Source organism: Canis aureus, chromosome 1, assembly GCF_053574225.1.
Source record: "Canis aureus isolate CA01 chromosome 1, VMU_Caureus_v.1.0, whole genome shotgun sequence".
Classification (NCBI taxonomy): Eukaryota; Metazoa; Chordata; class Mammalia; order Carnivora; family Canidae; genus Canis; species Canis aureus.
This window is the reverse complement of record NC_135611.1, coordinates 72,278,894-72,305,326: the sequence shown is the minus strand read 5'-3', so window position 1 is coordinate 72,305,326 and position 26,433 is coordinate 72,278,894. Positions and strand designations below refer to the sequence as shown.

Sequence of the window (26,433 nt, the reverse complement as noted above, 5' to 3'; positions counted from 1 at the left end):
TTTAGAATCCTAGGCAGGAGCAAGTCTTGGTGAGGACTTCATTTTCTCTCCCATGGGGGAGCTGCACCCTAGGGACTGGTGGCCTGATCTCCCCAAGCTGGTAGCCCCAGTTAGTGGCAGAGCCAAACCTCAGGATCTAGGAACCTCAGCCCTCTGTCCCTCCAGTTAAGGTGTTTTGTGTTTTTAGCAAAGTTGCTTTTAATCCAAATCAGCTTGAATCCATCCTTGCCTTCATTTTTACAAGACCTATGAAGATATAATAAATGAATACAGCAGGGAGCTCTGAGCAGTGATGATTTTTAATGTAATTAATGACTGCTCTTTTTCCTGGATCTGTTCTTGTCTATTCTTTAGTGGGAAAAATGTGCTTTGTGCATGCAGTACTATGAACCTCATTTTCCAGGGCCTTTCATAAATATGGGTCATGGTGTGTACATCCTTCCATGTGGCTATCTCTAAATGGTAGTAGCCCTGCTTATCTGAATATTTTGCATAGGAAATTCTGGGCTTTACTGCATTGAAGAGTTGGTATCTTTTTTGGTGTGAATGAATATGAGTGTATGCAGAGATAGTTGAGGTCTTTGCTTTTAGAAAGGCATAGCTATTCCTCCCTTGAGATGGAAATTAAATTAGATAATATCAGGTCACCAAAACAACAAATGAGAAAAAGCAATGGGTCGAACAAAGAAGTGTCTTTATGTACCTTCTAAAGCATTTTAGGGATGTATCCTTTATCTTATTTGCATTCAAAAGCCAATTCCAGCTAGAGTCACTGGCTTTTGCCCTCATTTTCTCCTCTCCACTGACCCAAGGCTTCCAGGACACAGCCCAGAGGTGGCCCACCAGCAAGCGTATCACCAGCATGCACATCAGGATGACAGTCAGGAATTGTCAAACTGCTCAAATACATATGTGTGTTTAAAATAGGACAGTGTGCATGTCACATGCATATCTTTGTATGGCAGTTGTCTGTGATTTGTTGGTGCTTGGCAGTAGCTGTGTTCAGCTCATCCTTTGGCTTGGGCCTTTACAAGCTTAGTGTTTCTACTTTTCTGATCCTGTCTGTTTACAACTGCCACTGCCATACCTAAGTAAGGTCCAGACAAATTTTTTTAGAAGACTTTACTTATTTATTTGACACAGGGAGAGAGAGAGAGAGAGAGAGAGCATAAGTGGGAGGAGCTGCAGGCAGAGGGAGAGGGAGAAGCAGACTCCCTGCCAAGCAAGGAGCCAGTTGTGGGGCTGGATCCCAGGATGCTGGGATCATGACCAGAGCTGAAGGCAGAAGCTTAACCTACTGAGCCATCCAGGTGTCCCTGGGTCCAGACAGTTTGATGCATAAAATGCAAGGCTGCATTGTTTTGAGGTTAGAGAGCAGGAGTGAGGTTGTGTGGGAAAGGAGAGTAAGTTGTGTTGTATCCAATATGCTGTTTTCACAGAGGATGCTGTAGTGAAATTTTGTTCTGCAAACTTAATCCCATATTGGATGAAGGAGGCAACTGATACATTAGGTGTAGCCTTGGAAGCAGCCCTGCACCACTAAGCTGTGTGGCCTCGGGTGAGCCATTTGCCTTCTCTCAACCCTCACTGCTTCTTTGAGGAGTAAGTGGGGGCTGGCCTGGGTGAAGGCCAGAGCCGCTTTTTTGCCTCATGTCACTACATGCCATGCCCAGTACCTGCTGAAGTGTGAGCTCTAGGTGAGCCTGGTCTCTCTGAGAGGAGGAATGTCAGGATTTACTTTTCCTCCAAGTGTCTCCCTTTCCAACCTGGGAATCTGTTGAATTGCCCAGAGACTAGAAACTTTCCTCCCGAGAGGTGTTTTACAAAGGTAGCTGTCAAGAAACCTTGTCTGTGCATTTTTCTTGTCAGCTGGAAAATGTCCATTTAAAAGATTATTGGGGGATCCCTGGGTGGCGCAGCGGTTTGGCGCCTGCCTTTGGCCCAGGGCGCGATCCTGGAGACCCGGGATCGAATCCCACGTCGGGCTCCCGGTGCATGGAGCCTGCTTCTCCCTCTGCCTGTGTCTCTGCCTCTCTCTCTCTCTCTGTGTGTGTGTGTGTGTGTGACTATCATAAATAAATTTTTTTTAAAAATTAAAAAAATAAAAGATTATTGGGAGAAATCACAGGTAATAATCAATTTGCAAGGGCATTAGGCTGGTTGATCATTGAAAAATAGGCATTTGCTTCTATTGCAAACCTGTTTGACTAGCAGGAGATGAAAAAATTTTTGCTTGGGTTGTCAACATCTTAAAATGCCTGCAGATCAATAAAAGCTGCAGCAGGAGAGTTTGACTTTGGACAGTGGCAACTATTATTTCTAGGCTACATTTTGGGACATAAAAATAAGCACTCATTTATGTCTCTTGTCCAGATGACCTTGTGGAAAAAAATGTCTGGTGACTTCTAGGAAGAGAAGACATTGAGGCCAAATGCTCCAGAAGCAGCACCTCATTTTTTTATGCTGCTTTTATATTTCAATCTGTAGATTGTTTGCCACTTTAAAAAATAAAACCAAGCAGAGCTAATAAATGAAATGTTTATGAGAAATTGCTACAGTGATCGCTGTAGAGCTTGTGGCTGAGAGTTGCCATGTTCCTTATATTGAGAAAGTAGAACCTATCTGGCGTTGAGGTATAACAAGAAATGATCAAACCCAGATGCTTTCCTAAAATTATATTTTCAGTGCATTTATGTGTTTGAGCATTAAGAAATGCTCAAATAGAAAGCAAAGCTAAAGTAGACTGCAGTATTTCTGCTATAAACTGACATGCTAAAAATATTTTCCTTTGTAGGCAAAGGGAATTTCAAAGCACATCGAGGGCTACATAGATCAGATGGTTTTTCTTAAAGAGCATTAAGGGCATCCTGGTTGTTATTAGCCTTGACCTTCCAATAGGACATTATTTATGCCCCAAAGCTCTACAATTCACTTTTTAATTTCAGCAACTTTATTGGCATGAAATGCATGGAAGGGAGGCCAGACTCAATACATCAGACTTGGGGGTAAGACTCCAGGGCAACAAGTGATCTTAGGATTGGATTGGAGAGAATGCCTTCACCCCCATGGCCCATTTCTATGGGGAGAGGTCGCTCTCCACATCCGGCAGCTCCTCTGGCCTACCCTCCAGAGGCTTCATCTCCTCTTTTCTGTATGCTCTTCCTTTTTCTTCAGTTTTGCGTGCCGCCACTTCTCATATTCCATGTGGCCAACCAGAGCTACATTCTCTTTAAGATTCTTCTTGGTTATATTTATTGCCAGGTTGGCTTCTCTGGAGATCTCACTGAGTCTCTCCTCTTCAAATTGTGTTTCTCTGTCACTATCATTGGTTTTGTAACTGAGGGATGTCTGCCTGGGTTTTGTATAAATACTTCTAGTGAATTAAACTGTAAGTGGGTAAATCTAAGAATATATATCTGGGTAGCTCTGTTTAGAATTTTATTTGTGAATTTAATCCTTCTTTCTTCTTAATTATTATATTGGTTTTAACTGCCTGTAGCTACTATTAGGATTTTAGATGTTTTTGTGTCAAGCACCTGTCATGTTGGTACTTTAGAGAACGATGTAGAAATATCAAATTTCATTTTTGATATTCTTAGAATAACAGTGGGCTTATTGTTTTTGAATGGGATGGGACCAGAAACAGAATGATCTTTATAATAAGGCATATGAGAAAGAGAACTTGCTTTCTTGTGTCCACCAGTCCTTTGGAAAGAGACAGGCACTCATCTGTAGTAGCTCAACCATGCTGTATCACCGTGGGTTCTATCATTGGCATCACGTCTATGTGACGGTCAGATGAGGCTTTTTATTATGATGTCACAACTCAGTTATTTGAGACCTTTGAAAATTGACTTAGGTTCAAAGTTCCAGACAGGCTTTTGTTTCTGGGGGGAAAGAGGAAGGGAATTAGCATCTGCTGGTCAACTTTGTGTTCTCTTGGTTTATGTGCCATCCCATTTCATCCCCCAGCACCACTCTGTGAGACAGATAGTGTAATCTCCCTTTTTATAGGCCCAGAAAGGTTCTGTGACATGCTCAAAGTTACACAACTTCTAGCTGGTAAGGATGGAGGTTGCCTAGTTCTAAGTTCTGAACTGTGTATTTCTCATTACATATGGCTTTGTAAAGAGACTGTTAAACCACATTTCATAGGACAGCACTTAACAACAACAACAATGTATTTAGTTGTACATTAGCATGATTTCCAATGCCCTTGAACCTCAGAGAGCAAGGCAGTGAGATAAGAAATGCTCAAATAGAAAGCAAAGCTAAAGTAGACTGCAGTATTTCTGTTATAAATTGAAATCCATAATTATAAAATGGAAATGGCTGGAAATTGTTTAGTTTAAGAGAGTCTAACATGCCTAATATTAATATGAATATAAATTCACTGGGTAGATTCAAAGTCTACATATTAGGTGTTTATGATGAGTCTAATAAAGCTTTAATGTTCTTTGTGGTTCTTTTTCATCTCTCATACTACTGAGCACAAAAGCCGTGTTGTATGCAGAATGGCTGGGTTTATCCCTAGTAGAGAGAAGTTATGTTTGGTATCTAAAGAACAATGAGAGTTTGCTGCTTGGCTGATCAATGCTGGATCAAGTTCACATTCCCTGGCTCCTACTCTCCCACCTACACACGCAGGGGGTGGAAGCAGAGCAAAAGGAGGGAGGACGGATCCTTTTTTCACAGAGAAAGAGATGTGAGCTTGGGCTTTCCTAATATGGACACAGCTGGGCCTGTGTAGCATTAAACATTGATTTAATCCACTGCTGGAGGAAACATCCTACAAAAAGTGAAGAGATTAGCAACCAATTAATTCCGGCCCTTCCCGTTGTTGTCCTGGAACACCTCTTATATGGAGCTAAATGTTTGGTGAACAAACATTCTGGAAATTAGCTCTTTCTCATATATTGTTTATATTTGGGACAGCCACCCCACTTCCCAGTTGTGACGGATTTTACTTTCCTTACTCTCTGTGTTTTCTTACTTCTGAATAGAGGGTTCTCTTGGGAGGCCAGATGACAGTCAAGCCAATCTGAGTGCCAATGTTTTTAAAAATAGACCTGCCAGAAAAAGAATTAGGTATGGTGGGACCCCAGACTCACAAGGTACAGCTTCCTTTGAAGACACCAGGAAGCACGAGGCGCTCCTTGTGCATATACTTACAGATACCCTACCCATTCCATCTTAGGGGATAACCAAAGGGACATGTTTGCTTTTCAAGCTACTGAAATGTTAACATAAATGTTTGTGCTTTTAAATAACTAGTAACTAATATCTTTTGTAAGGCATTTTGCCAGAGTAGTTTTCCTATAGCATCAATGTAATTTCTAAATAAGGAAATCCGTTTGATCAGAGCATGGTGCCCAACACCAAGATCAACCTGGGTTGCTTCCTATGTGGAATAGTAGCTTTTGCACATAACAAAGGGTCTTTTCCATCGGTACACGGTGTCCCCTAATTGTGGCTGGCAGCCTTCCAATGCAAAATCTTTGTTTCTAGGGAATAGATGGCAGTCATTGATATAATTAGAACATTGTTTAAAGAAGATGAATGGGAATTCATCCCATATATACAGCTTTCCGGGTTCCCCAAAAGACAAGGATCTATGCTTTTTTTACTCAAGATCCAGAACTATATTACCCATGAACCTGGAAAAAACTCTTAAGAAGTCAAATATCAATTCATTCTTGCCTCCCTTCTGGTTAGTGTTGAGATCTTCCACTTCTTTTTAGTTCTTTTGTGTGTGCATGTGTGTGCACGTATGTGGACTTAACTCATCTTGCCTGGAAGTTGGCCCTTAAGTGTAAGCTCTAGGCATTGCTACCCTGGGTCAGGCCAGCAGCCCATCCTGCCCTGCATTGTGTCTGCTGCTTACCCAGAGACTTGTTGAAATAGAACTTAATAGATGGCTGTCCTCTGTGGTATTGACCTTGAAATTTAGATGTCTCCCACATATCTGGAATTTCTTAATAGTAACTTGTTAGAGATGGGTCATCATTAAAATGATCTAAACCAGTGGTTCTTAGGCCTGGCAGCAGGTGAACTCACTGGGGGAGGAGGGAGTTCGGTGGGTGTGGGGAAGGCTTTAAAAAGGACTGAGTCAGGCTCCCACTCTCAGGATAGGAATGTCAGTGATCTGGAGTGCCACCTGGGTATTGGGATCTATAAACCCTCCTGGCGATACTAATAAGCAGTCAGGGGACCCTCTGATCTAAAGCCTCCCCTACATAACTTTGTATTTCACCTGTGAAACTCTAAGGTCAGAGTGCCCATGAATGTTAAGCTCCTGAAAAGAATTGCAGTCATACAGGTGTTGGAGGGGGTGTATAATATCTGTCTTCTGAAATGGCTGTTGCAATAGACTTTTATGGTATGGGATAATATTTTATGGGCTATGTTTTGATCTGAGGTTGGTCTGATCCACATAATAAGCAACTATTTTAAAGTGAAACAGTCATGCTAGATATCTTCTAAGCTCTCATGCTGGAGTAGAAAGAGTACTACATTTCCAGCCAAGAGATCTAAGGGCCACCCAGTATTAGGTACTAAAGATACGAAAATTTGGGGCACCTGGCTGACTCAGTTGGTAGAGTGTGCAACTTTTAATCTTGGGGCTGTGAGTTTGAGCCCCATGTTGGGTGTAGAGATTGCTTAAAAATCAAATCTTAAAAAAAAAAGAAAATTCCATGAGACATTGTTTCTTCATCCTGAAATTGGGGTTATGAGAGAAACAAACCATGCAGTCTGCATGTGAAAGCACTTGGCGAAACATTCAGTCCTTACAAAATTGGCCACTCTGGTTCTTTCACTAGTTTGGAGGTTCCATGGTCTCTGATAGATGGAGCAGTTCGGTACTGTTTGTGTTCAAGTGACATTGTGTTGCTTCTTAGCTCATCATCTAAAATTTGATAGGTAACAACTGCCTCCCTTTGTAAGCACAGGGCATGTGTTCCTTGATCTTCACAACTAAGAAAGGAGGCTTAGGGAGGTCATGCAACTCCTACCTGGCAGAGTCTGGATTCAAACCCAGCAGGCTGCCTGCATGCCTTATCCTCTGCCAGGTTCCTGCCTGGTCCCACGAGTGTCCTGGGGACAGAGCTGGTGCCTTATTCATGTCTGTGTTCACAAAATCTAGTGCTTGGTTTTGCAGGGGCTCTCAGTACGTTTGTTAAATGACTTATCTGTCTGTATGTCCAGTTTACATTCTTCTTCCCAAGGTCAGAGACTATTTCCTCTGGTCTTGATATCAAAAGATGTAAAATTCTTGGTCAGTTAACATTTTCATAGGTGTTCAGTGCCATGTTTGTATAATATTATGTTTACTTCTGTGGGTTTTTTTAATAGTTCTTTTCCTTGAACTTTATAGAGTATATGACTTTACTTTCTGTGCTTCACTTCTGAGTGTTTTTAATGAAGAGAAATATTAGAGCCATAATGTTTTACCAGAGACCCTCCTCTCCCACAAAAAGAAAAATTAAAGAAAGAAAGAATAAACACAGAATATTTTATTTATTCATACTCCTCCTTGCCCAAAATGGAGTTAAGACAGCTTCCAAAGCAAAATACAGCATGGTAAAAATAAATTAAAATGTAAAAAAATGAAGCAATGTGAAAATAATAGTAGGAAAATAAAATGGGGCCAGGAATTAAATTAGCATACAATATGCACCCTCTGAAGTTCCTATGCTTAGTTTAATACAGGGGCACAGAATTTTTTTAGAAGAGGGAAAAGGGATTAATTTGCAATGTTCATGAGGTAAAACAAAACAGGTGCTTGACTGCAGCTATTCCTGATGTTGATATCAGGGAGAAGCTTTTCCTGTGGGTCCTCTCAGAAAATTACTATTTAATGTAATAAACAATCCTCTGAAACTATCCTTATGGTAAACATTGGGATGGGTTTTATGGGACTGTTTCTTATAATGTACCTCAATAAAGGTTGATGGCTTCTTACCAGAACATAATGCGATAAAAGGAATTTCACAGAGCACCAGTAAGACATAGTCGTGTGGTGGTCTGCTCTAATCCAAGGGGATCTTAGAGCATCTAGGGCAGGGGTTTGGGCAATCAGAAAAATCTGTGAACCTCCTGACAGCTGATATGTATGAGAGAAGGGAGTAGGGGACTGTGCATGATTGTAGATGTATTGTTTTCTTGGGATCCAAAAGCTGATAGCTAATGCCTCATCAGATTCTCAGAGGGGATCTAGAAATGGAAGAACTGATCATGTTCCTTCAGGCAAGCTCTGTAAAAGTTCCTGAATAACAGTGAGTTCAGGGTTATGATGACTGAGAAGAAGAGGTCCTCTTAGCCAATTCACTGCAGAACAAATGTGGGAAGCATTTCCTTTTTTGAAAACCATGCTTTATAAGGATTGCACTAAGAGGTCCATTTAGCGGGGCCAGTATCCTCTTGAGAAAGAAGAATTAGGCATTCATTCTAACACAGACACAAAATGGGCAATAATAGAAATTATGATTTTTCTAAAATCAAAGGTATGATAAAGGAATGTTATATTCTAAAATGGTAGAGCAAAATTTGAGACATTTGAGAACTTCGACCCTAATCAGGATTACTTCCTTGTTATTATTTGCAACTTAAACGAACCTTGATTTTATTTCCAGTTTTGTGTAGGTGCTTACTTTTTCATTTACCCTCAATATATGTTGGCTATAGAGCCCTTCTGAAACAAACAAGAGCTTCAGGACCTCTCTACATTGTTTGATATGAAAAGGTCTTTTGACTTTATAAAGCAAATAGTTTTTCCTCTCCTGTGCCCAAGGGAGTGTAATTTGCCATCTGAGGCTGTTTGGACTAATTAAAGGGCTCCCCTTGTCTGCTCTTTCAGCCTACTAGGTGACTAGGAAGACGTGCTTCTGCCTCTCATTCCTTTGGATTGTAGCTCATCATGAAACAGAAGCACACACCATATTAACAATATGAAATTGATATCACTACCATATTCCAGTGAAAGGAATAATTTCTTCCTGACGATATCAAAGAAGAAGAAGGAGAAGGAGGTAGAGGGAGGAGGAGAAGGAGAAAGAGAAAACAGGAAAAGGTTTTCTCTCTAAAAGTAATCTCCAGCCACAAGATTAAGTAATGCTTTTATTCAAGCAATGGCATTTTCCTCAGCCTCTGAAATTATCTTCAACTATTACAAACCGCATTGACAAGAAAGTTTCTTAAAACAACTTCCTTTTCAAAACTTGCATCTCTACTAGATGAAACATTTTTTAAAACATAATTAAATAGAAAACATCTGTTTTTAAAAGATAGCTTTAAAGTGCTTTCACCACTTCCTTAAAGATAGTTATTAGAGTATCCATCCCTGACTACAAAATTCCATTGATTGATTGATTGATTGATTGAGAGTGCATATGTGTACTGGGGACAGGGGAGGGTGGTGAGGGGGTAAGGGAGAGAAAGAAATTGAGACTCTCAAGTAGACTTCAAGCCCAGCACAGAGCCCAATGCAGGGCTGGATCTCACGACCCTGAGATCTTGACCTGAGCCAAAATCAAGAGTCAGATGCTTAATTGATTTTGCCCCCCGGGCGCCCCCAGAACTCCAATTTTTAAAAAGTAGTCTTCCTCCAGTTTCTCCACACCATAAGTTTATTGAGGCCAGCCCATGAAGAAAGGGAGATTTAGGTAGTAGGTACAAGGAGAAATGTATTGAAGTTATATTGAATGCAACAAAAAAGAATTAATAGTTTTCCAATAAAAGGGATGTCTGGGTGGCTTGGTTGGTTAAGTGTCTGCCTTTGGCACAGGTCATGATCCTGGTGTCCTAGGATAGAGCCCTATGTCAGGCTCCCTGCCAAGCAGGGAGCCTGCTTCTCCCTCTGCCACTCCCCCTGCTTGTGCTCTCTCTCTCTCAAATAAATAAATCTTTTAAAAAATGTATTTTTCCAATAATTTTGAAATGCATTACTATTTCATTATAGATTTTTTAAAAAGATTTTATTTATTCATGAGAGACACAGAGAGAGAGACAGAGACATAGGCCCAGGCAGGCTTCCTGTGGGGAGCCCAATGTGGAACTCGACCCCAGGACCCTGGGATCATGCCCTGAGCCAAAGGCAGATGCCACTGAGCCACCCAGGTGTCCCTCATTATACATTAAATTCAGCTCCTAGCACCATTTTGGAATATAATTTTCATGATTAATATAAGAGAATTAAGAATCTTTATTTCTCATTTCTATTTTTATTTTTACTTTTTTAAAGGATTTTGTTTATTTATTTATTTGACACAGAGAGCACAACCAGAAGGAGAGGGAGAAGCAGGGTCTCTACTGAGCAGGGAGCCCAAGAGGTATCTTGATCCCAGGACCTGAGATGATGACTTGAGCAGGAGGCAGTTGCTTAACTGAGCCACCCAGATGCCCCTATTTTTACTTTTCTTTAAAAGGCCATTTTAGAAGTACCCTGGCATTATAACTGATGTCCAGTTGTCTCTTTCTTTAAAAAATGCACAATTTTGTGCTCTTTACAAAATAAAGTAATGGGGAAACAAACCAGAGTCAATTAGAAAGATCTTCATCTTGAGATTCTCCCCCTTGAAAGTTCATATGTTATTCAGTCATTTATTCCTATATCCTCCCTTCACTTACTTAACAGATTTATTTAGCATCTACTATATGCCAGCAGTATTTTAACTGACTGGACAAAAATCAAGAACAAACGAGACAGGATCCAAAAGAGATAGGATCTCTGTCTTCCTGGACCTTAAAGTCCAGCTGGGGAGACAGACATTCAACAAATTAATTTTAAAAATAGCTATAATAGAATTGTATAACACAGAATGAACCCTATTGTAAACCATGGGCTTTATTTAATAATGATGTATCAAATATTGGTTCATGAATCATAACAAACACACCACACAAATGGAAGATGTTAGTAATAGAGGCAACTGTGTGTTATGTTGGCATACAGGAAATCTGTGCTTTCTACATACATTTCTGTTATCTGCTCTAAAAAATAAAGTCTCTTAATAAGTTTTTTAATAGCTCTAAAAGATAAGCAATTTAAAAGAAATAAATAGGATGCTATTAGAAGGAATAGTCGGGGGGAGGGTGACATAATTTGGAGTGAGGAGTAAGGAAAGACATTTATGGAGTAAGGCCACAACTAGAGAAGAAGTAGGAGCCAGCCAGGCAGAGAAGAGAAAGAAGTGTATTCTTGATAAATCAAAGTGGAATCACTTGAACTACCTTTGGAAATATTCTGGCTTCTCAGTGGAGGATGAATTGTGGGAGTGCACATGAGGGTGCAAGAGTACAAAGGAGATGAGTTAGAAGTAACTTAGAATGGACCATAGTTTTTGTTACCTACTCAAAGTATTAGTAGAGCAGAGTGACAGTAGGATTCTTTCCTTTGCTCAGCTTATGCCAGAAACCATTAGGTTCTCCATGAACTGTAGACTAGGAAGAAAGGAGACTGTCATTGGCAGTAAGACAGGGTTCCCAGGTCTCAATTCCTAAGATCTTTCCAGTGGGCCACTGGGATTTTTACAATGAGGAACAATGTGTGTGTGTGGTGGGGGGTGGGGGTGGGGGGGTGTTTGAGACTACAATCAGCTGAGAATTACAAAGGAAAACAAGCCTTCAAGTAGTACTATCCACGTGTAATAGAAGATTTTCATAGAAGTCTGTATATGATTTAATTTTCAGTAGTTTTCTATTCCCACACTACTGGATTTTTGGATTTTATTTTTTGTTTAAGGTTACATGTTAAAAATTGTTGATAAGTCAACAAAAAGGATACTTAAAGAGGGTCTATTTAGGCAGGGTGCTGTTTTAGTCTGTCAATATTGAAAGTTTTTTTTTTATCAGACTTCTTACGGGTGAACTCCTAAGGAAAAAAATTCTAGGGGGATCCCTGGATGGCTCAGTGGTTTAGTGCCTGCCTTCGGCCCAGGGTGTGGTCCTGGAGTCCGGGATCGAGTCCCACATCGGGCTCTCTGCATGGAGTCTGCTTCTCCCTCTGCCTGTGTCTCTGCCTCTCTGCCTCTCTCTGTGTCTCTCATGAATAAATAAATAAAATCTTTAAAAAAAAATTCTAGTGAGTAAAGGGAAATGTCTATAAGAGATAGATTTCTATTGATTCTAGAACTGTTATTAGCAGCATGGAAGGTCAAATGGTTCCAGGTTTTATTTCTTTTTTTTTAAATTTTTTATTTTTTTAAGATTTTATTTATTTATTCATGAGAGACAGAGAGAGAGAGGCAGAGACACAGGCAGAGGGACAAGCAGACTCCATGCAGGGAGCCTGATGTGGGACTCGATCCCAGGTTTCCAAGATCAGGCCCTGGGCTGAAGGCCGTGCTAAACCGCTGAGCCATCTGGGCTGCCCCACCAGGATTTATTTCTATTTAAAAGTAAGCAACTCTGCCATTAAATAATCCACTTCATCATTTGTAACTGTAACCTGCCTTTGTGTATGTGCACTGGAGATTTGCAAGCCTTAACTATTTTTATGCATTTGTTTTACAGTAGAAAAATTGTATGATAGTTGTACATTATATAAGAAGATTCCATACCACTTCGAAAAATCTTCAGCAAATGAGCATGCATTTCATAGCACTTAGCTAATCATGATACAAAATGGCTAATATGCCTATCTAACTCTATAGGGTTACTTTTTTTTTTTTTTCTTTTTGGATTCCTGGAAACAAAAACACTTAAGAATCCCCCATTTGAGCAGACCTGTTGTTTATTTTAGAACATATAAGTACTTCATCAATGTGATTTTAAGTAGTTCAGTTATTAATATGGGATGAAGGGATAAAATAAAGTTTTCTACTCTGATGTCTCCATTAAGAAGCTCCTCTTTGTGTAAAATACTCCGTGGCAAAGTTGCTTCTATTTAAAGTAGTGAGTTTGATCTTGGCTTTGATCTAAAGCTTTTGATCTTGAAAGAAGGATGGAGTAGCAATAAAGAGAGGGCAAGACAGATTTTCTTTAAAGAATTGCGATAAAGTTAAAGGGATGGTCAAGATCAACAAACACGAGTGCGACCCGACTCCTCTCCCCAAGCGCTCACCCCCATTCAGGTTCAGCCAACTTGTGATACGGATGGGAAGAAAGCCTTTTGGGTTTCGGCGGAAAAATCTGGAGCATCGCAGACTTTTAGAAACTAAGAGGAAACTATCTCCCTAATTATGAAGACCGAGTGTCTCCCCGTAAATCTCCCCGGCCGCTGTGGGGGTCCGCGGTCCGGGCGCGGGCGCGGGCGCGGGCGGCGCCGTCTCCGCTCAGCAGGAGCGCACGGGCTCCCTGGAAGCGCGGGCGGCGCGCGGGGCTCGCCTTTTATGCGCGGGCCGTGTCTCCCCCGGGAGGTCACCTGCCGCCGCCGGGAGTCCGGAGGGGCCACTGGAAAACGTCTACTTAATGGCGTCTAACCAATTCTCCGAGACAGAGTCCACTAGGAAAGTTCCTCCCGCTCCGCAGAGGCCGCCTGGACGTTTGGGTGTCTGAACCTAGGAGCGTATTCCGCTGGCCGCGGGGGCGGGGGCGGGGGGCTTCTCGAGCTAAGGAGCCCTCTGGCTTCGCACCGCGGCCGAGACGCCCTTTCGTGGGTCCCCAGGGGCCGGGGTGGGGGCTGGAAAGGTAAGGCGTGCGGGCGCGGGCGGGACGCGGAGACCCGGAGCAAGACGGTCCGCGGCGGGAACAATAAAGTAGCCGGCGCGGGCGGGGCGGGGGGGACCTGCGGGGCGGCCCGGCAGCCGCTGTACCTTTAAGGCAGGCCCCGCCCCCAGGCGCCCGCCCCGCCCCCGCCGCCCCGGCCCCGCACCCGCCCCGGCTCCGCGCTGCGCCCGAGGTGTCCGGGCCCGCGGCTCTCCGGCCGGCCGGGCGGGCGGGCGGGGGCGCGGGGCGCTGGGGCGGCTCTCGCTCGTACCCTCGCCTGCCGCGGCCGAGATGGCGGGGCGCGGAGGGGAGGCCGGGGAGGCTCCGGGTAAACTTGACTCTTTCCCCTTCCCCCGCAGCCGCTGCAGACGGAGCGCCAGGCCAGGGCGGAGTGCGGGCTCGCGCGGCGAGTGGGCGCCGAGGTGAGTGCGGGGGGCGCTCGCTGCCCTCTCTGCCCTCCCGGGGGCGCCGCGGCGGGTCCGAGGGCCGGGGCGGGGGCGCGGGGGCAGGGGGGCGCGGGGGCGGCCGGGCGGAGGGGGCGGCCCCGGCGCCCGCAGGTCCCTGCGGCCCCGTCCCCAGGTGAGGCCCGGCGGCCCTGCTCCCGCCGAGGGCGGCCTCACCACCCGCCGTGGTGTTGAAGGGCTCTGTGCTTTCTGAACTTCAGGTCCACAAATGGATTCGAGTGAACCGGAGACCCCACAAACGGAAACGAAGGGAGACTGAAGAAGTGTTTGAAAAGGTAGGGTTCCCGAAGGAGAGCGCGGGGTGGGGTTCTTGAGAAATCTGCCCCCGAGGGCCTGATCACAGCAACAGAGTAGCGTTTTTTAAGTTTTAATGAAATGCACAGTAAGCCGAAAATTAATGTGGATGGTTATCCAGACTATTGGTTGATAATCATGGACACACCGTGAGAGAATGGCTTCGGATGGAGATAGGTTCCATGCCTATTACATAGAGCAATAGAACACAAGCGGACCCGTTAGTAGTTACTATGGCAGCTGTGCAGGTACCTCCAAAAATGGGGGAGTGGATTGACTAAATTGTTCACAATATCGGGTTTCTCTGGTTATGATAGGTACAGCAGCACACTCATTTAGCCTTTAGACTTTAGAGTCATCTTAAAAATGGAGGCAGAAGACGAAATAAGTGGATTTTATTTACTGGAAAGCAAACGAGAAATTTGTGTTTCTAAATTTAGAATGTTACTTTGTATGTTACTTTGCAGAGGTTTGGACTACCTGTTTTCTCCTGAGGTTGTGTTAAATTAAAACTTGATTTGTCATTGTAATGAATATTATGAAATAAGGTAAGTAGTCTGATGTTTCCTAAGTGACTTTTATTGGAAACTCATAAAAGTGAATAATGTTTTTTACAAATGTTACAGCAGATACGATTTTTGTTGCATTTACTTAATTACTGTACTGTTTTTTGATTCTTGATAGCACCACGGGATTAAAATAGATGTGTGTTGTTTTTCTGCTGCTAGAATGTATGATGAATCACTCCTGATTCTGAAGCCAAATTCTTGTTGATAGCATTGCTGCCAACTTCTGTGATGTGTTGCCTTAGTATGGGCATTGCAGCGTCCGAGAATGTGCACAAAGCACATCATAATGAAGGTGATTCCAGAGTTTCAGAGGGCATGTAAGGATACCAAGGACAGCTAAGAGAATTGGGAAAAGAACTGGCCTGGCATCCTGGTCATTTGTAGGGAGACATTCAGTACATGAAAAGTAGTACCCCAGTCCTTACCTTTTTAAACAGAATAATATCTATCACTGTAGTTAAACAGTAATAGAAAAAGGTTTCATTTTGAATAGACTTGAGTTTTCTGGCCATACCTCGGCATAGTATGGTAGGTTGTGTTTGTTTAACTTTCACGCTCTAGGTGGTTTAAAAAATGTCTGTGAGGTGATGAATATTCAGATCATAAAGTGTCCAAAGAAGGAAAAAGTTTTATGGCTTGGTTGGTGTTTCAAAAAAATATTTTCTGGCTGTTATTTTTTTTTTTTTTAAGCTAAAGAGATTACCCAAGTGCATTCAGTATGTCATGTGTGAATGGAGGGAAGCCGTTACCTTTGTGGATTTTTAGGTACCGTGACTCCCAAAAATCTGAACCTGAGGTAACCACATGTGTGACGCCCATGATCTGACCCTTGCCTTCTGAGAATGAGATAGGGGGACTGACGATTTCACCTTCCAAGAAAATGGGATTCTTTGCTGAGCCCTTCTCCTCGATAGGGGCTGTGTGTTAGAGTTCATGAGCAGGGCACATGTTTGACTTTTCTTCTTAGAAGGTGTGGGCAGTAGTTTTAAAGAGGATACAAAAATAAAGTAGGTTGGAAGCAACAAGCCAAACTTCCTTTCAAGGAGTGAAGCTTAAAGCTGACTAGCTTTGAGGGAGGAGGTGGAGAGGGCCAGAAGATGGGATATTTCAGAGTTGGATCAGAGCATATTAATTACCAGGGAGTTCGGTCTTTCCCTGGCTCTGCACAGCAGCCAGGCCCTTTGCTCACTGTTTGCCTCTGTTACACCCAGGAGAGGGTTTGGAGCTCGCTGAGGCGCAAAGCATGCGGTATTTCCAAGGGTGAGGTGAAAGGGAGTGTGATCAGTGGCCAAGGGCTTCAGAGCAAGTTCTGAAAGGGATGGAAGCCACCCTGCAGCCGGTAGCCGAGGTGCCTGCCATCCCCGATTGCCTGAACGTTCTGAAATACAGATCGAATTATGTGTGGTAATGAATATTTAAACTGAGGTCATGTGTTAACCTTTTGCTAGTATTTGAACCTGTTATTAGTAGGAATCTCAGTAGGTAACTGGCTGTTGAGTTTCATAAGGGTTTTTAAATGTCTGCCATGCCACAAGTAGAAACAGATGAGCCAGTTTCTCCTTGTTAGTGCATCTGCTTTTTTTCCAACGTTGAAATAAAACTATGGTATTTTGAGCTTTTATTCATTTTATATTACTGTAAAATAAATAGTCATTTCTGGTAGGCATAATTTTAAGTCTGCCTATTGCCTTTATTTGCAGACTTTGTTTGCTTTGCCCCACTCCTCTGGTTCGCTGCCCTCCCTCCACCCACCCTCCTCAGTCTCTGTTTACGTCTTTGAGGCTCATGCAGGATTGAGCCCAGATGACTGAACTTGGTTAACTAGTCTGTGTTTAACGGTGGGAGGGTCGGAACGTTTTTTCCTCCAATATTTACTGACTTGTGGAGAGCAGAGAGTCTTCTGACCTGCCGGAGGAAGGAAAACAGAGCAGGGGTGCAAGGCCAGAGCCTGGGAGTGGGCCCTGGGTGAGGAATTACAGTATCGAATGTGATCTTCCAGAAGATACTTACTTTCTCCCTTAAAGAAAATTAGGAAGGTGCTAAGAAGGTGCTAAGTAGGCGGCACAGCCTGATCTATGAATTGAGTTTTTCAGTGAAGGCGGAAGGGGAAGCAAAACAAACTTACCCTGTTCTCAGCTGTGGGTTAAAATAACGAATAATGAAATAAACTGGGGTGAGTGAGAGGTACCACCGGACCAAGTGATTTAAAATGTTCCCCTGGCCTTTCCTGGCTCTTCTGCTTACCGTGCAAGTCATTTCCTTGCACCCACCCACCCACCAGGTAGCTGTGCTGTCTTACAGGTTTTTAGTTTTCTTCCTGAAGCTGCATCGGTCTGGCTGACACATCTTTTGTCTTCTCTGACATTTACTTTTCATTTTATTTTCTCTTCATATCTGAGCCCTTTGCACTGGAGCAACCTGGTTCTTCATACTCATTTCTGTTTCCTGCATTTTATTTTATTTTATTTTATTTTATTTATTTTATTTTATTTATTCATTTATTTTTATTGATTTATGATAGTCACACAGAGGGGCAGAGACATAGGCAGAGGGAGAAGCAGGCTCCATGCAGGGAGCCCGAAGTGGGACTTGATCCCAGGTCTCCAGGATCAGGCCCTGGGCTGAAGACAGCGCTAAACCGCTGAGCCACCGGGGCTGACCTATAGTGTGTATTTTTAAAAATAACATTAATAGATGTTGCCAAATGACTGTTGGTTTTGGAAGAGGAACATATTTTTTTCGTTTTTATCTTAACTGATTCAAAGATAAATGCAAGTTATCTATCACATTCAAAGACTAAGGAACAATATAATTCTTCTATAAATATACGTGAACAATATAATTCTTCTATGAATATACATGAAATATAGAGTTTTTAAATAGTTTTTTTTAATTTTAAGGGTTCATAATATTATAGTATAGAACAATACATAGAATGTTGGGGAAGATATATGAATGACATATGATTCCTTTAGAAGAAGAAAATGCCAGTTTTCAGATTCAAAAGAAGTACCTAAAATTGTATTATACGGATATGTGATAATCTACAGAGAATCGATTTTAAGGTACTCCTTTCTGGTCATCAGGTATATATAATGACGTCACAAGTATGCATTGGCAAACGTTCAGAAGGTTGAAAATTCAGTAATTCCGAGGTTGGCTATTGTTGTTAACAAGCTATCCTTTACATGTGTTAGTTTCCAAGCTAGAGGTCTTGGCTAGGGTACATGTCTGGCCTGTATTCCCATTCGTCATAAGCAATACTAGGTGCAAATGGTTTCTAACAAAAGCACCCTTTAATTATTCTTTCCTGCCAGAACCTGAAAAATAATACTCTAGAGCATAAAATTGTTAAAAAATTTGGTGAAGGTTTCCTTGAAATATTGAGTGAAACATAGAGATCTAGAAAGATGGTTGTGAAAATGCGGACTTTATAGCATATTTAATAGCCATTTTTGTTGGAGCCAAATGATAAATTCTGTTTTCTGAGTCTGACAAAACAAATGCAGGTACTATTTTCTTTGTGATAATATGCTTCCTAGATTCTGAAACATTTTCTCTTGAGTTTTATTTCATTTGCTCTCTCCACACTTTTGATTTTGAACTGCAGTGATAATCTTGGTATGAATAATAATTTACAGATTTTAAAAAATTGTGTATAAAACCCAATTTGATTTATGCATTTTGCTACATTTATTGCTCCTTTTAAAACTTTATACGTTTTAAGAAAATGCTTTTATTACAATTCTAATATTGAAATATTCAACATGTTAAAGGTAGGTACAAATTTTAAACTATTTAACAAAGTGCTTTACTGCTGTTTGTCTTTTGTGACAAAGGTCTGTTTTATATTAAGTTTATGATTTCTGGAAAACTAAGACTAATAAAAATTATCTGGCTCTTACTTAGACCTGTAACAGCAGCCGGTGACGGTGTTAGGCTTGACTCTGGAGACACCAGGATACAAAGCTTGGCAAAATGGCACAAGAGGAATCTAGAGAGGACTGAATCAAGGATCCCTTCACTTTGTAGGAACTACCCCACATTCAGCAAAATGGTAGGCTGCGGGCAGCAACTCTTATGCAACTGAGGCAACATGGTTTCCCAGGCATTGGTGCCCTTGCCTCTTAGCGAAAGCGCTCTTGCCCTGTGAGAATTCATAACTAGTCTACATTTATATAGCTGTAATCTCTTACAATAGCTTCATTGATACTTGATCTCCATAGAAAAGCTTTATGGGTTCTAATGAGTCACTGCTCTTGAGGCACCAGTCGCCCTCCCTATCTGTGAGTGGCTTTGTGTCCTGTGTTGTACCGATTGTGCCTTTGGATGACAACTTACTTGAGAGATGGGGAGAGGCAGAGTAATTTATTAAAAGTAATTGCAAAGAAACCAAACAAAAAGAGTCATTACAGTGCTATTAATATGCAATTCGTTATTTTATTGCTGTAATATTTAGAACTGGGTCTTATTTGGGGGTCTCCCTCTTTTCCTTGTAAGTCTCTAGCAAATACATAATTTATTAAATTCTCTGTACCCAGATCTCAAGTTAGATCGGTTTCACAAGATCTTGGCTTTTTCTGCCCACTCCACCCCACCTCTTTTTTAAAGCTGGACCAAGGAAGAATTGCTGATAAAATGTATTTTTGGTAGCCTCAGGAAAGAAGTCTTATCTGTATGATTTTATACCATTAAATTTTCATCTGTTCCGTAGATTTATTTTTTTAAGAATCTGCAGTTTAAAAAAATGTTCTAAGAATTTCAAGTGTACTGAAATCCCTTCCATTTTCGACTAGCACAACAGAGAAAATTAAAGTATAGTCATTTACTTACCCTAATGCACTTAATCACATATTTTAAAAAGAATCTGAATGGAACTATTAATGTAATAATAGCTGACACTTGTCATGTGTCAAGCACTGTTCTAAGTGCTTTGCATGTATCTGCTCATGTAAATGCACCATTTAAGTAGTACCACAAACTAGCAGTATACTGTGAGGATGTCGTAGACAGGGAGCAAACGCTGTGTGAAAGTAGGTGAGGTCTAAACAAATCAAATAATTGCTGCAGAAAAGAATGCTCCGAGCAAGATTTTTTAAAATTGTTTTTAAATCTGAGCCATTGACAACCCTAGACCACCAGCATTAAGCATACATTTCTAAATGAGGAAAATCCCAACCAGCAAGTATTTTGAAAACACTTGAAAGTGTGCAGATAATTACAGTGTTGTTGATTTTAGCAGATTCGATGCCAGCAGCCATCAGCTCTTCTATGCCATGAAAGATGAAAGCCATTTTAATATAAAACATGAGTTTGGCTGGAAAAGGGGGAGGCGGGCAGAGAATAATTTCGTGACTTTTTAGTTACTTTTATAGGAAGCATTAGTTACGTTCCTGTGATAGAATGCTTTACTTGGCAATTATTCTCATCTGAGGCATTTTAATGACTGCTGCTTTGTGCCTGGTATCATCTGGCACTAATAAGATGCGTTATTTTAGTAGCACCTACCGGTGTCAGTGTAGTTTAGGACCTGTTACGGTTTCCATTCATCTTCTCTTTTAGGAGGCAGACACTAGCATGTTCCTTGAAGTATAACTAACCTGTATTTCATTTATATTTTGGATCTCTGTCTGCACCCAGCGAAAATGACACTCAAGCCTCATGTCTCCAGCACTTAGAGAGGGGCCCAATCACATGCAGCCTTGATAAATATTTGTTGAATGAATTAGATGAGTGAATCCCACTCAAGGCACTTACCTTATGAAGTCACACCTGGCTGTTAACATTTATAAGAAATTGTAACGTCCCAGTTTTTATTTAATTATTTTGTTCTTTAATGACAGTGGTTTTTGTGAAAGCACATTTGGTAGAGCTTTCCTGGTTGTCATGGGTCATCTTTTTCATCCCTTCTGTAAAGAGGTCTCAGAGCCGGGAAGGCCGGACCTGGTCCCAATACCGCCACCTAATTGTGCTCCTTGAGTTTGTCACTTGACTTTTGTTTCATCTGAAAATCCTTTCATTTAATAGGCCAGTTAGGCCAGTGTACATTAATTATAAAATTAATGAGTATGTTTGGCCTTGATTCTTTCATATAGTTTTATTGTATATTTTTTCTTTTGTCCATTTTCAGTATTTAGAAGGCTTGTATTTTTGTTCTAACGGTTACTTTGTCATAATAATAGATTTCGGTCTCTCTTCTTCACTTTTTTTTTCTCTTGTGTGTTGATTTCCTGCTGTGAGCAGTAGTGAAATTAGATATTAACCTTTTTTGCCCCTCCTCTCTTTCTGTCATGTGACTTGAAATATTGTCTTATTGCTTCCAGATAAGTATCTTGAACATGGTCAACAAGATGATTGTATTGTTTATATATTCTTCCCTCTTCCTCACTTTTTTGATAGTTGCATTAGATTTATGATGTCAGAGCATGAAGAAATTAAATACTTGATACTCTTTGCTTTATAAAATCACAGAATTTTAATTTGCAAGTAAATCCATAATGCTCATCAGCTGCCCTCATATAACTGACCTTCAGAGATTTTGGTGTTTTTTTGTTTTGTTTTGTTTTTTAGATTTTTATTTATTTATTCATGAGAGACACAGAGAAAGCCAGAGAGGCTGAGACACAGGCAGAGGGAGAAGCAGGCTCCATGTAGGGAGCCTGACGTGGGACTTTATCCTGGGTCTCCAGGATCAGTCCCTGGGCTGAAAGTGGCAGTAAACCGCTGAGACACCCAGGCTACCCAGATTTTGGTTTTTTGAAGCTAGTTCTAGAGTGGATTCCTCAGGATGGAGCTTGGGACAACTACATTTCCTGAGTTCTTGAATGTTTGTAAGTTTGTGCTCTTTCCACACAGTTCAACTAGATAGAAAATTCTTGATTCATGTTTTAAGTATCTTGAGCATGTTACTCCATTGTCTTGCTGCTGGTCTCATTTCTGTCCCTCAAAGTGACTTGGTCTTTTCTCCTGGACACCCAGATATTTTTTGTTAAATTCCAAAAGTGTTATTTGAATATGTCTCGTTATGGGTTAGTTTTCTCAGTTGTCAATTGGCTTTTGGGCTTTATTTTCCTCATTTGTAAAATGAGAATAGTGGTAACCTTTTTTGCTGCTAAAGAGAGTGAATTTGAAGACTAGCTAGGATACTGTATATAAAGCACTTTAAATTTTTTACTTTCTTCTTATTCTTCAAAGTCCCATGTTAGGAACTTTAGAATTTAGAGTACTTCATTTTATGGGTAGTTGGATTTGAGTTGGCTTTATATTTGTGAGAAATCTAAACAGACCCTCTGAAGTCTTTTGTCTGCATCTAAGCAGTATATAAATGCTCACGGATTCCATGTGGTAAACAGGCTGTCTGTGCCCATGCATGGAGAACTACTGGCCTCAAAGCAGTGGTGCTTTTTGAAAGTCTCTCATGTAGAAAACGCCTTCTCCGTTTTATTCCTCATACACTCTTGCCTGAAATTGGTTAGTTTCCCACACAAAACTGGGCTGACATGATCAGGGTTTGTAAAATAGCACTGTACACAGAAAAAAAAAATAGAACTCTGTTTTTCAGATAATGAAAGCTGAAAATCCAAGTCAGTTCTATTAGCCAGCATGTTTTCTTGCATTTGTTATACATAAGACCTGTGTAAGAAGCTGCTGGAAAATACCAGAGAAACAGGAGATGTCATTTGTGGCCATGAGAGATAAAACACACACATATCAAAGATCATTTACAAAGCAGCATGTAATAAATAAATCGAAACCAGTGTAGCATAAACTAAGGAGTATATGATGCATTTTACCCGAGGCTACCCTGGACTCAAGTTTCCATGCCTGGGCCTTGTTTGGATAAAGCAACCCTTTACATGTGCAGCATGGAAGTTATGGTGGGTATTGGGTAACTGAATTAACTGAATCCATTTTTATGCTTTTACCTGATTTGTAAGCACAGATAGGGATTTGATTGACATACATATAAATAATGTTAGTGTCTTTATTTGAATATGAGATTTTTAAAAATAAATTCATCCATGTTTCGCAAGTAAGGCTGGAACCTATCATAGAAATTCTGCTGACACTTATGAATCGGGATGATTTGAAAACCCAAGCTAGAAATACAGTACTGCATATAATTCCATGTATAACACATTCCTTATTCTATATTTATTTGAACACTTACTAACTTCACTGCATTTTTACAACATACAAAGCCCTGAATAAGTATAAAAGTATAAAGTACAGAGATGAATGGAAAACAGGCGCAAAAGAGTTTACAGTTGAATGTAAAAAACTGTATAAAATAGAAAACAGGATTGAATCAAATGTCAGTGGTACAACAACAGGTATGAATGTAGAGCAGTTTGGATCTCTGTGAGGAAAGGGAGTCCTCTCACTGTGGGCTTTTTGTATGATCTGTAAGTCTTTTCCAGGTTTATAGCAGAATACAAATATTCCAGTATATTCAACTTTTGTTATTTTGTAGAATTGATACCATCATTTGAGTTCTCAAAATTCTGATTGTGAGAACATACTGAAACTGGGAAGTTAGTATTTCCCTGTGGCTCATATGCAGTCAGAGTCCTGCAGAGAGATCAGGCTACCTCTGGATTTGAGGACGTGGAGTTTTTAATCTATCTCACTCCGTTTTTTTTTTTTTTTTTTTTTCCCTTTTACTTGCATTAAGTTTTAGGGGTTTTCCCTTCCCTAAACATTTGGTTTTAAGGCAAAATGAGAAATGAGAATGTTTCAGAATTAGATTTGGTGACTGCAAGTTCTAGAGCTCTTTAGTTTCCTCCTGTGATTTTTGAGTGTTATATTCTGTCATTTAAAAAGCATCCCACTGTGTTCACCACAGATTTAGCATGACCTGCTTTTAAAAAAAATATTAAAAATTATATGCCCCTTTTATCTGTCTGATGAGTACAAATAAACTCGTCAGATGGGCCACAAAATGGCATTAAGTGCATATCCAAATACTTTTAACGTGCTACATCCCTATAAATCAAGAAACATTTTTCCGAGTGTTAAATTCTGTTTTTAAAAAAAGTTTATTTATTTATAAGATTTTACTTATTTATTCATGACAGACACAGAGGGAGAGAGAAAGAGAGACAGAGATACAGGCAGAGGGAGAAGCAGGTTCCACCCACACAGGGAGCCTGACATGAGACTAGATCCCGGGTCTCCAGGATCACACCCTGGGCTGAAGGCGGCGCTAAACCGCTGAGCCACTGGGGCTGCCCAAGAATTTATTTATTGAGAGAGAGCACATGTGTGCACATACAAGGCTGGGTGCAAAGGGAGAGGGGGAAGCAGGCTCCCCACTGAGCAGGGAGCCTGATGCGGGGCTAGGTCCCGGGACCCTGGGCAGGGTTAGGCAGATGCTTAACTACCTGAGCCACCCAGGCTCCCCTCAGAATGTTAAATTCTAAATCATAGGCATGTGAAGGTTCAGATTTCATATGTATGAAGCAGGAAAACAAACTGTAGTAGTTAATATCAAGGAAACTACGTAAAGTGGGAAAAGATCTTTTCATAGAAGAAGCAACAGTTATTTTTTGTGGCCCATTTATAACTGAAAACCATAGAGTTAGTTTTCTGTGGTATTTTTCATTTGGTGTCCCAGAAAAATTCATGATCTCCATGAGGAACAGGAGAAGTCAATGAGGAACAGCAGAAAGAATCTAGAAGAGAAACCAGTCACAGCTCTGGATTGTGTTTGTGCACAATTTGGTTTCTGATTTTTTTCTCCTTAACTATCAGCCACACAGGCTTTAGTTTTTAGTGTTGAAGGCACAGCTTTAACGTTTATTCCTCACAGTAATGGTAAAGGTTGCTGAGTGCTTCCACAGACAACAGAAGATAGTGGTTCTGATTCTCTTTTAGCAGGTTTATTGAGTTTTATGTCCTATATCTTTTATATGCCACAAAAGTGGCCCATATCCAGTTTGTTGAGTTTTAAGACGTACAGTGTGCAGCCATCACCACAGTCCAGTTTTAGAACATTTCCATCACTAGAAAGTTCCCTTATGTCCATTTGTGGTCAGTCCCCATCCCCACTCCCAGCCCCAGGCAACTACTAATATGCTGTCTTTAGAGTTATGCCTTTTCTGGAAATTTCCTATAAATAGAATCTACACACTTTAGTCTTTTGGACTTAGCTTTTTTCATTTATCATCCCGTTTTGAGGTTGGGCAGTATTGCATGTATCGGTGTTGGGTCCTTTTTATGACAATTTATCCTGTTGTGTGGATGTACTGTGTTTTGTTGATCTGTTTACTAGTTGACAGACATGTAGAGTTTTTGCAGTTTTGGCTTCCTATGAATAGTGTTTAACTGCCTTCATGTAGACATACTTCTCTTGGGTAGATACCCAGACCTGGCATCTCTTGACCAAAGGGTAGGAGTGTGTTTAACTTTCCAAGGAACTGCAAACTCTTTTCTATAGTGGCCTGTAGCAGGTCACATTTCTGCGAGTAGGTTTCAGGTTCCCAGTTTCTCTGTCTCCTCATCATCACTTGCAATTGTCAGACTTCTTTATTTTAGCCATTTTCATGAGAGTTGAACCATGCCTTCTGTACTTAATGCTTTTTTTTCTCGTGACGACCTGAAGGTATCTGCATACCCTAATGTTCTTTTGTCCTCCCTTTTATGGATCAGAAGGCAGTAGAACAGGAACCGGAAAATCTAAATGTCTTGCCCAAGATCCCCAAATGAGTCACTGAGCTTTGAGTCCTCATGCATCAGTTGGAGACAGAGCAGCCTGTTTCTGTTCCAACTCCTGGCTGCCTGTGACTCAGGGTCCTCTTTGTCTTCATAGCCTTGTTGGGTGTGGCTTTCTTTTGATCTTTGTTGAATGATCCATTCTTATCCTTTCTGGAATTTGGTCTGATGAAATGCAGTTGTTTTCTGCAGAGATGTGCTGATTTCTTGGAGAGGTGCTCCTTCGCTGTAGGACACAGGCCTTGGGTGCCTCAGGCCTGGCTCCTCAGGTGGCCCCTGGTGACTGCTACCGCTTGTCATCCTGTCCACAGGGGTAGATTCTTGGCCTCACCAGAGCTTTGTGGGAGTTAGGTTAAGTGACTTATCTAAAACAGCTGGCAGGTACTAAATATTTAATGCATCTTACAGCACCTCTTCAAATGCCTGTGAAAGTCTGATTACCTTATGGTGTGGATAGTAACACCAGTCATTTGGGTTTTTCTTCTCTGATAGCGAGACAGGAAAACATTCTTAAAGTTATTTACTAATTAAAAAAAAAAAAAAAGATCAGCCAGGGTTTCTTACTGTTCTTTGGTCTGCAGCAAATGTAGCAATAGTATTTTTACAAGTTTGTATGTTTTGTCCCAGTCTCCTGGCTTTATTCTAGAAGACTCACGCTATTTCTCAGAGCTACTGTAGCATTTCATCAGCCTCTTTCTCCAGTTTGTCCAGACTGGAAGCTCTCAAAGTGCTCTTTTGGCTGTAAAATC

General features: G+C 41.2%; 1 protein-coding gene across 49 annotated transcripts in view; it reads left to right on the top strand.

Annotated features, from left to right (window-relative positions):
- Positions 1–26,433, top strand: part of AOPEP (aminopeptidase O (putative)) — a 333,384-nt gene that overhangs the window by 244,075 nt on the left and 62,876 nt on the right. For 39 of the 49 annotated variants that reach the window (XR_013383609.1, XR_013383592.1, XR_013383612.1 and 36 more), the window contains 2 exons: positions 14,004–14,066; positions 14,309–14,383. Coding sequence is in view for 25 of the 49 variants with exons in the window: in XM_077904208.1 (XP_077760334.1) it covers positions 14,004–14,066; positions 14,309–14,383 (138 nt within the window). In the remaining 24 variants the exon portion in view is untranslated. Of the gene's footprint in view, positions 1–14,003; positions 14,067–14,308; positions 14,384–14,869; positions 14,951–18,880; positions 19,029–26,433 lie in introns of all 49 variants that reach the window. The other 10 variants (XR_013383670.1, XR_013383667.1, XR_013383669.1 and 7 more) reach the window with 3 other exon arrangements.